The following is a 15,623-nucleotide window of genomic DNA, read 5'->3' on the forward strand; positions in this document are numbered from 1 at the left end:
CATTTTATGTAGATTTATTGATTTACTGCCCCTTACAGACAACCCCTCTGACCCCCTAACATTGAATGTAGAATTATTGACTTGTTTCATCTCTACACTCATGAAAACCCATCCAGCTCAACAAGTATAATAATGTAATTTATAAGGTGAATCAGAAAAGTGCACTGACACTGGGAAAATAGGGTAAAAAAAAGACTTAGAATTGTTCTCCCCTTTCCGTATTGTGGTTCTTCTTCACCGTTTCCTTTTATCTCCACATATATGTTGGAAGAGACAAAATGTGGAATATAGTTTAATATGATAACACATTTATGCATACACAAAGCAAGCAAAAAAATGTGTACATTTCATAAAAATGTGTGCGATGTGCCCTTGCTGCTAGCAGGGGTGCTAACATTACATGATACAACCAGCGAACAGAGGAACCAGATTACAAGGGAATAGTAGACCAGGGTGCTGTATCCCGAAACCGATTGGCTCATTTTAACTACAGAATCTGGAAAACCTTTATGGATAAGAAACCCAGTTTAAATTATTGCATTCATATGCATGTAAATTTATTTATGTCAGTTCTACATATTTGTTGTTTGTTCTGTGTATAATAAATTGTGTTATATTACACTATGGCCCTCATTCAGATTCAGTCGCTCACATGTACATTCGCAAGCATCCTTACAAGATTAATACACATGCACGCACCCGGCATAATCACGCCTATTGTGGTTGCAAAATCATTCGTTTGCAAACACAACAAAAGTTTGCATGCACATCCCTACACAAATGTGTTTGCCGTGGGTATGCATTGAGTTGTTGTTGTGAGTTAATTGCCTAACAAATTGAGGGATGTATGGGTGTAGATGGTGTGCAGGTGAGATTGATTTAGCCATTTAGTACATGTTGATTGAGGTTGGGAATGTTGAGCCGGTATATGGATGGGCTGCGAAACTTAAAATCTGCTTTTTCCTTGTGTATGTTTTTAAGGTTGAGGCGTACAAGTGCTCTTGCACACATGCAAAGCCAAACCCCAGCACTTGTAATCAACGCCCATGTGTACACCCAGGTATACGCCCAGTTTTGCTCATTATTCTGGACGCACCCATACAAACGCCCACATTACGCCTACTTTCCATACATTCGTTCGCAAGGCTAAAGCTGCTCTGTAGGGTGCTTGTGAATAGGTCGGTGGCACCTTGCACATGCTCATTGCGTATGTTGCGCATCGCAATGGTTTCATTCTGTAGATAAATGCAAATTCGCATGCAAGCGTGTCAATCTGAATGAGGGACAATATTCTACCTTTTGTCTCTTCTGACATAAATGTAGTGATAAAGGGAAGATGTCAAGAAAAACCACAATACAAAAAGGGAAGTGCAATTACAAGGAATGTAATCATGCAACAACAAAAAAATCAGCTGCTAAAATGGAAAACAACAAGCAAATTGCAATGGATAGGAGGATAAACAATGGAAAAAGATTAAAAGAGAAAATATAGGTGCCAAAAGAAGTACTGTAAGGTAGCTGGATTGATTAATGATGAGAAAGGAAAAGCAGAGGAATTGAATGCTTTCTTTTTATCAGTGTTTGCTAGAGAGGAACAAATTGGTGGGAATATTACAAAGCAATAGAAATGATAATGTCACTTTGTTTAACTGAGGAAGAAGTCCATATTCAAAATCAAAATAAATTAATCTCTTGGGCCAGATGGCATTCTCCCTATAGTTCTAATGGTGCTGAGCTCAGAAATAGCTAGGCCTTTAGAATTTATTTTTGAAGATTCAATTTCATTAGGCTTGGTACCTAGAGACTGGAGAATAACAGATCTGCAGATGCAGCGCCTCTTAGCCAGCTCAAGGAACGGGATCAGACAGGAAGTGGACACGCTGCCTTCACACTGCTGCGGGGAGTGGATTCCCTACCCTTCTCCTCTTCAGGGAGATGGGCAGGGTTAGTGCGGGGTGCAGGCAGCTACGGTGGAGCAGCGGGGAGGCAGAGGAGGGCGCCAGCAGGCTCCGTCAAAACAGGGCGCGCACCCCCTTCTGGCGGATGGTGAACAGCGTTGATTGACAATAGAATCTCCAAGAGCAGCTCTAATGAGAGCTGCTCCATCTGTAGCACCATTATTTAAAAAGGGAAGTAAAACACATACAGGAAATTATAGACCCGGGAGTCTGACATCAATAGTTGGGCAATTTTGTGCATGGATTTGTGAGGAAAAGGTCATGTCAAACTAACTTAATTAACTTGTATAAGGAATTGAAGTGAGAGTAGTATTGCTAATTGTAAGGTTATGCATTTTGGGATCAGAAACATGAGTGCAATTCATAATTTGAAAATCTAGGGGAATCGATAATGGATAAGGATCTGGAGGTTTCCCATGGGCAGTACACTTAGCTGCAGTGCTCAATGTCAAGGAGCAGTAGCAAAGGCCAATAAGTTATTAACATGCATAAAAAGGGGCATAGAGGTGAGGGAACTCAATGTAATCATGCCACTGTATAAACCATTGGTATGGCCTCATTTAGAATACAGTGTACAGTTCTAGGAACCAATCCATAATAAAAACATTGTCGAACTTGAAAGGGTTCAGATAAGAGCAACAATATTTATTAAGGGTTTTGAAGGTAGGTTTAAAGATTTCTTGATAGTGTTAAAGAACTCTTTTACCACATGATAAGAGAATCACAAGTAGGATTAAAGGATGATATTTCCACTAGGTATAGTGCAATAACCTGGATCATCATCATCTAATGAGCAGCGCACTACGGGTACTTTGTACCTCCTCTAATAAGATGAGTAGATATATTGACATCCAGCATTAACTGAGCTTGGCTGTAGGGAAGGAGGAGCCAAAGGTGTGAGGAGGGAGGGACGGGGACTCAGGAGATGAAGAGAGTTCTTTTATAGGGTGCACAGCCAGCAGCAGAGTACCACAGTGAGGTGACTGCTTTAACAATGATGCTGACTGCGGGCCCCTTCATTGCGGTGGGCCCCGGTGCATTGCACCAGCTGCACTGCCGATAGTTCTCCCACAAAGCTGTACACCATTTGTTAGTTACATGCAAAAGCAGCCAGTGTTTACCCTGTATTAAAAAAAATGTTAAGTACTTGCACTGCTGCTGCACCGCAGAATACACAGATTCTGTACAGGTTATACTGTAGGTTTAGGAGTGTGCACACAGTAGATAATGTATCCCTTCTGCGTCACCCGTCTGTCTGCCCCTCCCTTTAGAATGCAGGCTTTCATGAGCAGCAGGGTCCTCTTCACTCATGTGCCTTCCTTCTTTTTACCAAAACCATCTCCATACTTCCTTTAATGGCATCTAATCCATCAGTTTTACACCACCCTAATACTTATTTGTTTTATCTGCCGATGCAGCTATGTTTATATACTTTGTACTTGTCCTATACTGTCTTGAACTGTTAGTCACCCTTTTCAAGTTTTGTTTACTTGTATAAGAACTATGTAACAGGGAGCTGCAAATCCCTTGTGGCGCTATATAACTAAATAATGATAATAACTTAATCAGGGGTTGGTTTATTTACCAGTAGAGAGAAGCCATAGACCTATGGTCTAATAGAGAAAAGTTCAGAGTCCTCAAACAGCACAGCAACATAAAATGAGGCTCCTCTCAATTGGATGCTGAAAGATTGATGTGCCAGCTACACCCCTGTAGCAAATAAGATTAAAACATTCAACTTGTCACTACTGCATTGCAATTAAGAAGGCTGTCAGGCGGAAATGTTTACACTTCTCAAAATGCTTTTTTGGATCAACTGGCCTTATAGAAACATTAATCTGTTTCCAGTCAATAGTCCACTTTTTGTGTGTGTGTGTGTGTGTGTGTGTGTGTGTGTGGGGGGGGGGGGGTATTTTTAATGTAGCATTGTATGTTAACTAACAACTGTCAGCTGCAAGACAATATTGCAGTATGTAAAAAAAATTCTGGAAGATTATTATGGGGCAGTAATTTCAGTAGGCTGTTAGCTCATAGATTATTTTTGGAATTTAGGAGTGACATGACAAATTGGTTTACTCTAAGGGGGTTATTCTGGTTGATTAGCAAGGCTTTCATTTTGCAGCCTTGCGAGTCCACCAGACGCCACCCGCCAAATGTTGGTATGCCCCCCCTCACCGTATACGCTTACACAGGCTTTGAATGGATGATTAACATAAACATCCATTGATAGGCTGTGGGTGAACTCCGGGCACCCACACCACGTCCCAACTTCCATGGGAACGCCCAGCGTTTTCATGGGAACGCCCATGAAACGCTGGGCGTTCCCATGGGCACGACTATCCACCACCGCCCCACGCCCCCGCCCACTGACTTGGGTGCATGCGCCAGGCAAACATTTTGTTCGCGTATGCACATGCACAGAAATGTTCATGGGCATACGCTCAACATCGGTCCCCCATGTGAAGGCACTGGGGATGCGGAGCGATCTGAATAAGGTCCTATGTTCAGAGTTATAAAGATAAGATCGAACTCCAGGCCTTTCAACATATATCCTGTGCCATTAATTTGATACTTTTTTTTTCTATATTAACAAAAACATTTCCATCTGCCAATCTATTTATTTTTAGTTGTCACTAGAGACCATTTCACCTTCAGAAAACACTTTTTTTCTCCTCGTTCTACTATGGAGTAAAGGTCATCCCTTATTGCTGCGTTTATCTCTCACTCCTGCTTGGCCACGATGATGTTTGCGATAATAGGTATACTGTATATCTGTTTGAAATGGAAAGCGATTACGTCCATTTGATGGGCCGTCTGGAACAAAACATTAGTAGTATGGAAAAAATGTAACCTGGCCAAGGACAAAATGTCACATTTACTACATTGCTGAAAAAGCCCTGGTAGTAAAAGATAATCAAGACTTGTGCATATAAAGACTTGGTGCTCAGGTAATTGAGTTTTATCAAATGTGGAAAGTTACAATTATCTGAGCAAAATGTCATCTGCAGAGGTGATGACCCTACAAATGAGTGTGGTCGCTGAGATCTTTAATTCCTGAATCAGTGCTGATTCTCACAAACGTTTCGTAAAGGATAAGAATTGGACCAATCTACATTTTGCTGTAACAATCTATGTTCTCATTGTAATGTAGTGATTGCTGGTAACTATGGCCCTTATTCTAATCTGTGCGGTACGGCCCGCGTGCGGCCGTACCGCCGATGTTTTCACTCTGCACATGCGCAGAGGTCACTCTGCGCATGTGCAGGCGAAATCGCCGCACACAAAAATTATACGCCGCAAAGGGGGCGTATAGGGGCGTGAGGGGCTTGATAGCCTCATTTACCTATGTATACGCCCAGCGTTTCATGGGCGTTCCCATGCAAACGCGGGGCGTATGCATGGTAATGAGGCTATGACGCCAGTGATGGGGGCGGAAAGCTGACATCGCCGGATGTCAGCTCTCCGCCCAAATACAAGCTTTCACACGGACGATTGTCCGTGTGGTCTAAGCTTGCGTGAGCGGGTGGAGCGTGCGGCCCTGCCTTCGATGGTCGTCGACCATCGAATGCAGGGGGCAGCTCCCACCATGGTGGAGGCGTACGCCCCACCATTTTCATGCGGATCGCCAGCCGTCCGCGTACGGACGGCCGTGGCGATCCGTCTTGTAGGCGGGGATTGGTTTGTGCGGCCGGAGCAACGTATGCGGCTCCGGCCGCACACATCAGAATAAGGGCCTATATATATGTGGAATCATCCTGTCAAAGTGTTGATAGACATGCTGATAAAAGAAGAGTGCCATTAAAGAAGGAAGAAGCTTTTATTTCAAGGTCTATTGTAACCCAAGGTTGTAGCTGATTTGGAGCAACAGTAATACAAAATCACAAATACACGCACAAAGTAATGATTATATTGCCACCAGAAGGCAGCAGAAAAGATAATAATAATTGTAATATTTATAATAACGTTCACCTTATCATGTTAGGGACAAATAAAGCAAAATGTGTGGCGTTACATTTTCTGGATACTTGTGAGGTTCTAGGTGAGAAGGTAGGGTGGCGAATTTCCCATTGGGCATGGGAGGCACGGGCCTAGGGGGAGCACATGTTAGGGGGCGGCACTTGGATCCTTGTGTGGTTTCTTTTGGCCTGAAATGTACCAGTAACAGCAAAATATGCCATTGTGCTCTACTATGTATGCCATCTTGAATGGCGTGTAAATGGGTAGGAGTCGAACCTGCACATACTGCCCTTATAATCTGTCCTACTTAATGAACATATATATATACATCATTTTTAAAAAGTCATAGCAGATTTTTTTATTATTCTATTCAATTGGCTAAATGAAATAAGGACTTATAACCAATTAATTAACATAATAAAATTGGGCAAGGCCGACTGCCATTAATTCTGTTTCTAGTGATGCCCTCACCTGTAAATATGCCTCTGGGCAGGTATGAAATAATTAGGTAACATAAATAGTTCTCTTCTAAGGCTGGGTATACAATGGGACAATGAGGATTTGTTCCGTCTTCGGAACAAATCCCCGTCATCCCAGATCGCCCATACACTCTGGAGCAATGTTAATGAAAGACTGAATGGACACTGTTCCATCCTTCATTAACATGCATGTCGCTAGCAATATCGCAAGTTTTAATGTGCAGCGCATCAAACTAGCACCATCGCAAGTAACCACAGGAATGCACATATCGCTTATACACACTGATATGGGCGATATGCCGGTTCGATCTGCATAACCGGACAGCAAATCACTCAATGTGATACTGCATATTGTACTAAAGTAGTTTCAGTATTTTCTGCTTTGTAGGGTTAAGTGTCAGCGGTCATCCATCTGGTTGCTAATGATTATAGATGATGGCCTAGCCAGAGGGACTAAGGCACAATTTGTCAATGTCTGTCTTTTAGTTCTCTTTTAATTTTGTCTGTGATTCAAGCGCAATAAGCCTTCAATAAACCCAAACAAACACTTTTCCAATCTTTGTACTATTTAGAATTTTCCTAACAGAAGTGAAGCACCTACTGTACTGTACACTGCATATTACTTCATTTCTAATCATGGCAATTTAGGACAAACATGATTTTACTTCCATTTAATATGAGCTGCCCCAATCAATTTGACTGTTTAGCTATTATTAGTTGGAATTGGGCTATATTCATTTAACGAGCATCTATTATTAGTGGACTCAATAGCAACATAGATTTTCTTTTGTGCAAGTGCTTGTCTCAGATCTGATTAGGTGTCTAATTACATTTACATATATATTATTACTTTTTACTGTTTCCTATTTTCAATAAAATTATATATTGCTGTAATGCCAGTTAGATATATTGGCGTTTGCAATTGTAGCCTTTTACAAGGGAATTATGACAAATGTGCTTGCAATTTCCTCTCTTAGGGCCTTATTCTGATCGGTGCGGCCCGATCAGAATATGCGGCCGCAACCGTGCAGGCGAATCCCCGCCTTCCATACGGATCTCCACCTGCCGTCCGTACGCGGATATGTGGCGATCCGCATGAAATTGGACGGGGATACGCCTCCTCCATCTTGGGAGCAGCCCCTGCATTTGATGGTCGCCGAACATCGAATGCAGGGCCGCACGCTCCACCAGGTCCCGCAACACAAGACCACACGGACACTTGTCCGTGTGAAATCATGTATGGGGGCGGGCAGCTGACATCCGGCGATGTCAGATGCCCGCCCCGTACCCACGCGTCACGGCCTCATTACCATGCATACGCCCCGCGTTTGCATGGGAACGCCCATGAAACGCGGGGCGTATGCATAGGGTAATGAGGCTAAGTAGCCCCTCACGCCCCTCTACGCCCCCTGTGCGGCGTATAAAGAATCCGTGCGGCGAAATCGCCTGCACATGCGCAGAGTGACCTCTGCACATGCGCAGACGATCAACATCGGCGGTCCGTCCGCATGCGGGAATATCCGCACCGATCAGAATAAGGCCCTTAATTTCATGTAAGACAGGTGATGTAGGAAGAATGTTATAGTGGAAATATGATATGCATGGGCATGGAGAAATATGGATCGTTAATGTTGGGATGAAATCAGACAGTAAAATGGATAATTTGTATTCTCTATACAAATTATATATATTATTTTTATAAGGTTTTGTGTTCAGGCACTCCTGAAAAGCATAATTATTTACTACTGTACAGTATATCATATAGAATACCACCAAGGGACCACACTAATCCAAATGTACACTATAATACTGTATGTCAGTGGCAAATGCAAGATTTTTAGAGGGGTTTCGAAATGTAATCCAAAATCACCTACTCTGCAGGGCATTGGCGTAAGTATGGGAGTCTAGGGGAGTGGTAAGAGCCATGAAAACATGTATTTTTATACACTGGATACTGTATGGAATACAGTATTAATATTTAACAGTTTAGATGGTCTATAGCAGGGGTGCTCAAACTATTTTGCTCTGAGACTCCGTCAGACAACAAAAATTATTACAGGACCCCCACCAAGTTACTACAGAATGGCCGCCACATGTGTGCTCAGTGAAGTGAAGTGACCGCTTTTGTGACTGGGAGGCAGTTGGTAATGGGGGTGAATGGAAAAGGGTGTCAGTGGGAGGGAAGAGGGAAACAGTGGGTGTTTACTTAATGAGTTATACCATGTCCCCATCCACAGACACATTAACCTGATGATCAACAACATAGAGTTGCGACCCCATGCTGAGGTGGTCAGGACCCACTTTGGGGTCAGGACCCACAGTTTGAGAACCGCTGATCTATAGTATAGGCTGTTTCAAAAATTGGATAAGTGGTCAGGAAACAGGGGTTTTACCGCATTTTTAGTTTAGAGAATCTCCCCCTATGACTGTGTTTCCCTGGAGACTGCACACCTATGTACTCTTCTGGCCGGTTAGCAGTGATTACTGTGCAGATGTATGTGTGCCAGTATCCAGTCATTAGAGCTACAGTGTCTAGGTCAACATGAAAAGGGTCGACAAAGGTTGACATCAGTTTTTTATAATTTTTTGTAAAAAACTACTTTACCATTCATGTTCTAACATGCCTAAAGCAAGGTGAGCACAGTGGTACACTTCTAAGGTCTCAATGTTGGCCAAAAAAAACATAAAAAGTCATGCCGACCATTGCTGTCTTTTTTCATGTCGAAATTTTGACCCTGTCGACCTTTTGACCATGTTAATCAATAGTTGTCGACCTTTTGATTTACAGACACTGTAGATCTAATATACCATAACCATGTGTGCCTTTTATTGTAATGTACAGGCCAGCTAAATGCATCAGTGCAAAAGAAGGAAGGTTTTGGTGCTATGTGCAATGCATGTGCTTTGAACGTGCCTTGCAGTATTTATTTTTATTTTGTTTCCATCAGACCGCCATCCACAGTTTTCTGGTGAATGGCAATGTGGCAGACAGGAACTGGACATGGACGTGCGAGCAGGGTGGTAGATGGAGGATGGCAAGATGGGAGCCACTCAGATGAGAGCTGCCCCATCTGTAAACAGCCAGCCAATCAGCTCCTAACATGTTACAAGCTGGGTTTGAAGAGTGACAGTTAGGAACTGATTGGCTGGTTGTTTATCACTCTCCACCTTTTCACTTTTTGAAGCTTGATACATCTGTATCTCAGAGAATGTTGCTTGTATGTTGGCTTTTATGAGTATTATAGCCAAGCAATTGCCAAATTTCTTGTGTAATGTGACACGAGTTGAGTCCTTGAGTTGAGTTGATACAGTCTAAGAGGATTTAACAATTTCCATTCTTTAACCATTTATATAAGCTACCCAATACTAGTCTAAAGAGTTTAGCCTTCTTTTCATTTTGATTTGTTGTGATTTACTTTTCAAATATGGAAAAGTGCAATTAGGCATCCAATCTTACAAGGACTTTCTATTTATGCCTATGAAGAAAAGCACGGGAATCTATTTTGTTTTACAGATGTCTCAATATAAATGCACAATGTGCATATAACTTAGCATGCATTCTCCCATTACCATAGTATGCCATGGGAAGGAACCTGTCTTCCACAGCAACATTATTCGTAGACATCTGTAAAATTGACAATAGAGTCCTTATTATGGAATTAGAGTGTAAACTCCAATGGTTAAATGACTTATGAGAATGACACGCATTTTCTCAACAGCACTGTCCAATTTGGTTGCACTATGGAAAGTATAATAATAACTTATAGTGATGCCTAAATAAATGTGATATCATCTCCGTTTCTTCCAGATCTGTGACAAAGAATGGCATTACTATGTAATCAACATAGACTTCCCACTGGTAACACTATACATGGATGGAGCAACTTATGAGCCATACCTGGTGACCAATGATTGGCCGATACATCCCTCACACATTGCTATGCAGCTGACTGTTGGTGCTTGTTGGCAAGGTAAATCATTGATATGTTTTCTGTTTCCTAATATGATATTTACCCAATTAATAGATACTGTGACACTAAAAGTTTATTTAATACATGAATTCTGATGGGATCTGGAGCTAGACAACTCCAAACAGCCTACTCCCAAGTGAATGCATGAACCAAACCTATAGAGTATAATTATCCCATTCACCTGTTTAATTTTCCCTGGATTCCTATTAAGAATTATGGCTGTGAAAAAAAAAAAAATTCCAACATTTTTTTCTGGAGAAATTGTTTTTTCTCTTCTCCCTATTTTTTAGAAAATAAATCTTCTGTGATATTACAGTGAGTCTTTATATCTTCTGTTACTGATGCAGCCCCCCATAAGTCTCAGTGGGGGATGATGACATTCTGATGAGAAAAAATCTTCTATTCTTCAAACCTTTCTCCAAAAGAAAACACTGTTTCTATATCAGTGTTAATTTCATCGTCGAAAATTTAGACTACAACTATTCGTCAATGATGGTGTTTTCTGTGACTGAAATGTAACAATTATGAAAATACGATTTTTTTAATAACAAAAATGTTGACTAAATATTTTTCTTTTTATCACAACTAAAATGGACTAGTCTAAATGAAATTGCTGTATAATTTTCGTCAGGACACCACATTTTTTGAGTGATTGATTTTTTGGATTCTTTCATACTGTATTTTATACAGTTGAATCCATCCTTTCTAGCCCTAGATTTGATTACTGCGCAACAACTCTGTCATGAGAATCCCTCAATCAGTTTATGGAGCTAGCTAATTAGTTAATGTTACAGTAGCTAAATAGTTATATATTATAATATGCATCTTTACAGCCTCATTTTATGTTGCAGTAGACTGCACTGTGCTACTTACTTGTATCAGGCAGGTTGCATTTTTCTTTAATTATTTAAATTACATTTTTAATAGAAAAAAAAACAGTTGTATTCTTGAATTGATAGTTGCAGAAAACAAAATGATCTGCTGGAAATAGCATTTTTGTTGCCCTTGTTTGATACCTAGATTACTAAACACGTAATGAAAAAGGTAAACAAAGTAATCAAGGGAATGATAGAGAAATGTTCTTCAGCAAAATCTATTACAATATCAATAAACTGCTAAGCTATGACTTAATCGATGACAAAAATAAGACAAAACTGTTCAAGATCTACAGACGAAAAGTTGACTAAGACGAAATAAAAAAATATGACTAAAATGTGACATTTAATTTTGTTAAAATTTATGAACGTGTCTAAGACCAAAACTAAATTGAAAATCCGTGAAAAATTAACACTGTTCTATCTGGTGTTTTTGTAGAAGAAAGTAGAGATACAGTACACACAATAAAATGAAGACATTTATATAAAAAAGAAAAAGAAAAAAAAAGTTATTAAAATAATGGATTTTTAACACACACAAATACAGTGAAGAACAGCACTCACACCAATATAGTGAAAACCATGAGATTAATTGGAAATTGCAAAGAATGCACTGCACATGCATATGCTTTTGACATACGACAGACGTTTTAAATGCTGCCCATTGGTTTTCTTCAGGGGACTTTGCCATTTTTCAGGGGTCCTAAGCCATATCGACCTTCAGTTATCGACCCAATGCATGTCTCCTTAATAGAGTCAACCTAATGACCGTATCGCTAAATGCTCACATACACTCATTGACTGTGCATAGCTGTAGACAAACCCCAAATGTATGCATAATATTATAGGTGTGCACCTGCCCCAACCCTAACCTTGGTGTAACCGTATTTACAGTACGTGTGTGTAGACTGATTAACCTGCAATTCTGTCTTTGCAATGGATTAAAGTGCCCCTTTTAAACCCTTTACTCCCCTTTAGTTGCACGTGTAGATGTAATTGGATTGTGTTTGACTCGGCATTGCCCATAGTTGCGTAACTTAGTTCTATAACACGTGCTTAGCAAAAACACTCAAAGTCGATCTTCAAATGGACTCAAGTTTTCCTCTCCTTCACCCCTTTTAAGTATTATCACAAAAAAAAAGCATGAATACAGTACACTTCAACATACCTCCCAACTTTCAGTTTATACAAGGAGGGACACTTGCGCACGCCTTAGGGGGTGTGGCTTGCCATTTTATGCTGTGGGGGCATGGCCCTGAGGCTCTGTGAGCCTCTAGCCATGAAGTTGGGGGAGAACACTCGCACTAGCACTCTGCATAGCAGAGCAGCCAGTGAGTAGGTGTGTGCATGTGCTGGGCATGCCAACAGAGTGAGGACCCCTTTTCTAGCATTATTGTGAATTTAATGTTGGGAGGTACAGTATACTTTAAGAAACAAATGATTTGTTCTTTTGTTTTTGCAATGGCAGACCTCTAAATACTACAAACAACTGGCAATTTTATCATTATAAATAAAGGTGCTGATAATGCACTTTGCCTGGTACATTATACACAACATAAGACTACTATACATCGGCTACTGTTCTATGTGTGTGTTCTGCATAATAGTCTATAAGTTGATCTAGCTCTTACTTTTTCCACTTCATGGGAGATGCATCTAGGCTTCTAAAGTGTCTACATCAACTCTACATTCGGAGATGTAGCTAATTTGTTGCTATGATCTCTACTTGTCTACTTCTCCCATCTATAGACGCTTTGATACATACCCTCTTTACTAATCCATGGTTGCACACAGTGGTTTTTATGATTACACAAGTTGGGGGGGGGGGGGGATAAAAAGTTGCAAATTTCACACCAACAGTATTTGCACCAGGTTTATGTCAGGCATATGTCACATACACTTACACCCATGGTTTTAATGGCAAAATACACAGGCACAGTTTACAGTATGCTTCTATAAAATTTGGAAAACCTTCCCAGTAAATCAACGCTCAAAATATAATAAAACCCACATACAAAAAAACAATATAGAAAATGGTAATGAAGAAAGCTATAATGCCAGCGGACAAATCAGTCAATCTCAAACAGTTCTCTCATGTCGACAACCGTCATCATCAATATATATTTGCACCTGCGCCCAGGCATCCAAAAACAGCACAGCTTGGACAGACGTATCTTTGTATCTGTTAAAATATCAGACCAAACCCTTTTGCTATATAGTCATCATTAGTCCGCCCCTTTCCCCATTTTCCCATGAGGAAAAGGTTGACACAAGCAAATTATCGATTGTAAAATTGTCGACAAATTGCCATGTTTTGTGGTGCCCTTTCTTATCTCGCAGCACATGGACCCCCAATAATGAACCGCATCTCCTTACATGCTCCGCTACCACTATGTGGGACGGTAAACTATGAGAACTCATGTCAACCATATGCTGTGTCGCTCATTGTCATGTTGACCTTTTCACCACGTTAATAGAATGCTTGTCGATCAGTAGTGGTCCTAAAACCTAATGTCTACATACCATGTGCTATAGCTATTATTTTTAATAATGTGACTTCGCTTTATTCTAGATTTTTGTAAAGAGCATCCAGTATAGTTGAAGTACAGTAATTACTGATCGGTACTTGTTTCCTAGCACGGCGCCAGCCGGGTTGATCGCATGCCTTAAGTTTAAGGTACTTAAGGCATGCGATCGACGCGATGGACCCGATTTTCTGTCAATCACCAGCTTATTTGCCGGTAAAAGAGAAAATCGCGTTGATCGGGTCCATCGCGGCCCATTATAATGGACCGCGATGCGACCGACGCGATCCACGCGATTTTCCCATAGAGAATAATGTAAAATGATTTTTAAAGTTAAAATCGCGTTGATCGCGTCGGTCGCGGGCCATTATAATGGCGATCAACGCAATTTTACATAGGGAACAATGGGAAATGGGCCAATATGGGCAATTTCTCATTGTATATGGTTATAAAGTATGGTTAATGCCCCCCCCCCCATTGTTAACGCCACCCCACTATTGATGACAACCCGAAGCGTGGCGAGTGTAGCGAGCCCGCGAGGGGCGGCGGTACGTGTCCTCCGACCTTTTCATACCCCCACTATCCACGTCGGCGTTGAGTCGATTCTGAAAAGGTCGGAGGACACGTACCGCCGCCCCTCGCGGGCTCGCTGTGCTCGCCACGCTTCGGGTGGGCGTCAATAGTGGGGTGGCGTTAACAGTGGAGGGCCATTTCAACCATCGGGGGGGGGGAGGGTGCTATTAAAATGGGGTGTTTGGGGGCTTTTTACATTGAAATCAGTGTAAAATTGGGTCTCAGGGACCATTTTACATTGATTCCAATGTAAAAATCACGTCGAACGCATCGCATGCGATTTGGTTGGCATGCGATGCGATCGACGCGATTTTTCCAACCCGATCAATACAATCAAAATCGTGGGCGCCGTGCTAGGAAACAAGTACCGACTGATCTGAAGACATCATTGTCCCACAAAAGTCCCCTACAGATCTTGCACGGCTTGTTACTGCTAAATGACCTACTAAAAACAGTAACTATGTTTCATAGAGGCAATACAGTACACACATATAGATATATCACAGGCATCGTGGTGCCAAAATTACCACAGTGTAACAAGCGCAATTACATTGCTACTTAAAAATGATAGATTGAGATAAGTACAGTATGTAAAAGAAAAGACAAGTTCTAGGTAATAGTTCTTTCTTAAGATGAAGGTCATTTCTGTGCTCACTTGACATTGTTCTTCCGAACACGGTGCTAACGTTTGTGCTGCCAGTTATACAGGGTACTAAATTATTACCAGATTTAGTGGCCCCTTAGGGTGGGATTATATGATGCCAAACCTCCTTCTAGCATCCTTTATCACCATGAAATTGAAGACAGAAGAGGTGAGTTTTATTAGGAACGTTAGGAGAGCTGTTTCTTTTTACAACTAGGCTTAACTGATGCTCAGTATTTATCATTACATGTGTTTATGAAACTGTGGGGTATATTTCCATAAACTATATTCTGAGTAGCCTTTATTTAACATGTCCATTGAAACAGATGAGAGTGGCACACCTCCTTGCCATGCCATATAATACAGATCACTCGATAGTTAGCCATAAAAAGTGTTGGTTGCATCTTCCACATAAAATATAATGAAATACCACCACCTCCATATCTCTTCTTTACCAATGGGAATTTTCTTTCCTGTAGTAGTCCTAAAGGCAATGTAAAATAAGTCATGCTATGGATGGATGCAACTTGAGATAACATAGCCCAGTGGTGCACACATGGGGGGGTTTCTGAGTAACTAGATTGTTCCCCTGATGCAGAAGCGTAACTCTGGGAGGCATTGGAGTATTCTGCTGCCGGGCTC

At 41.2% G+C, this 15,623-nt stretch overlaps 1 protein-coding gene across 1 annotated transcript in view; it reads left to right on the forward strand.

Moving 5' to 3' along the window:
* CLSTN2 (calsyntenin 2) overlaps positions 1-15,623 on the forward strand; it is a 741,013-nt gene that overhangs the window by 679,125 nt on the left and 46,265 nt on the right. The window contains exon 9 of the mRNA XM_083178042.1: positions 10,203-10,365. Within this exon, the coding sequence (XP_083034168.1) occupies positions 10,203-10,365 (163 nt within the window). The remainder of the gene's footprint in view (positions 1-10,202; positions 10,366-15,623) is intronic.

Source organism: Crinia signifera, chromosome 3 (genome assembly GCF_055691185.1).
Source record: "Crinia signifera chromosome 3, ASM5569118v1, whole genome shotgun sequence".
Classification (NCBI taxonomy): Eukaryota; Metazoa; Chordata; class Amphibia; order Anura; family Myobatrachidae; genus Crinia; species Crinia signifera.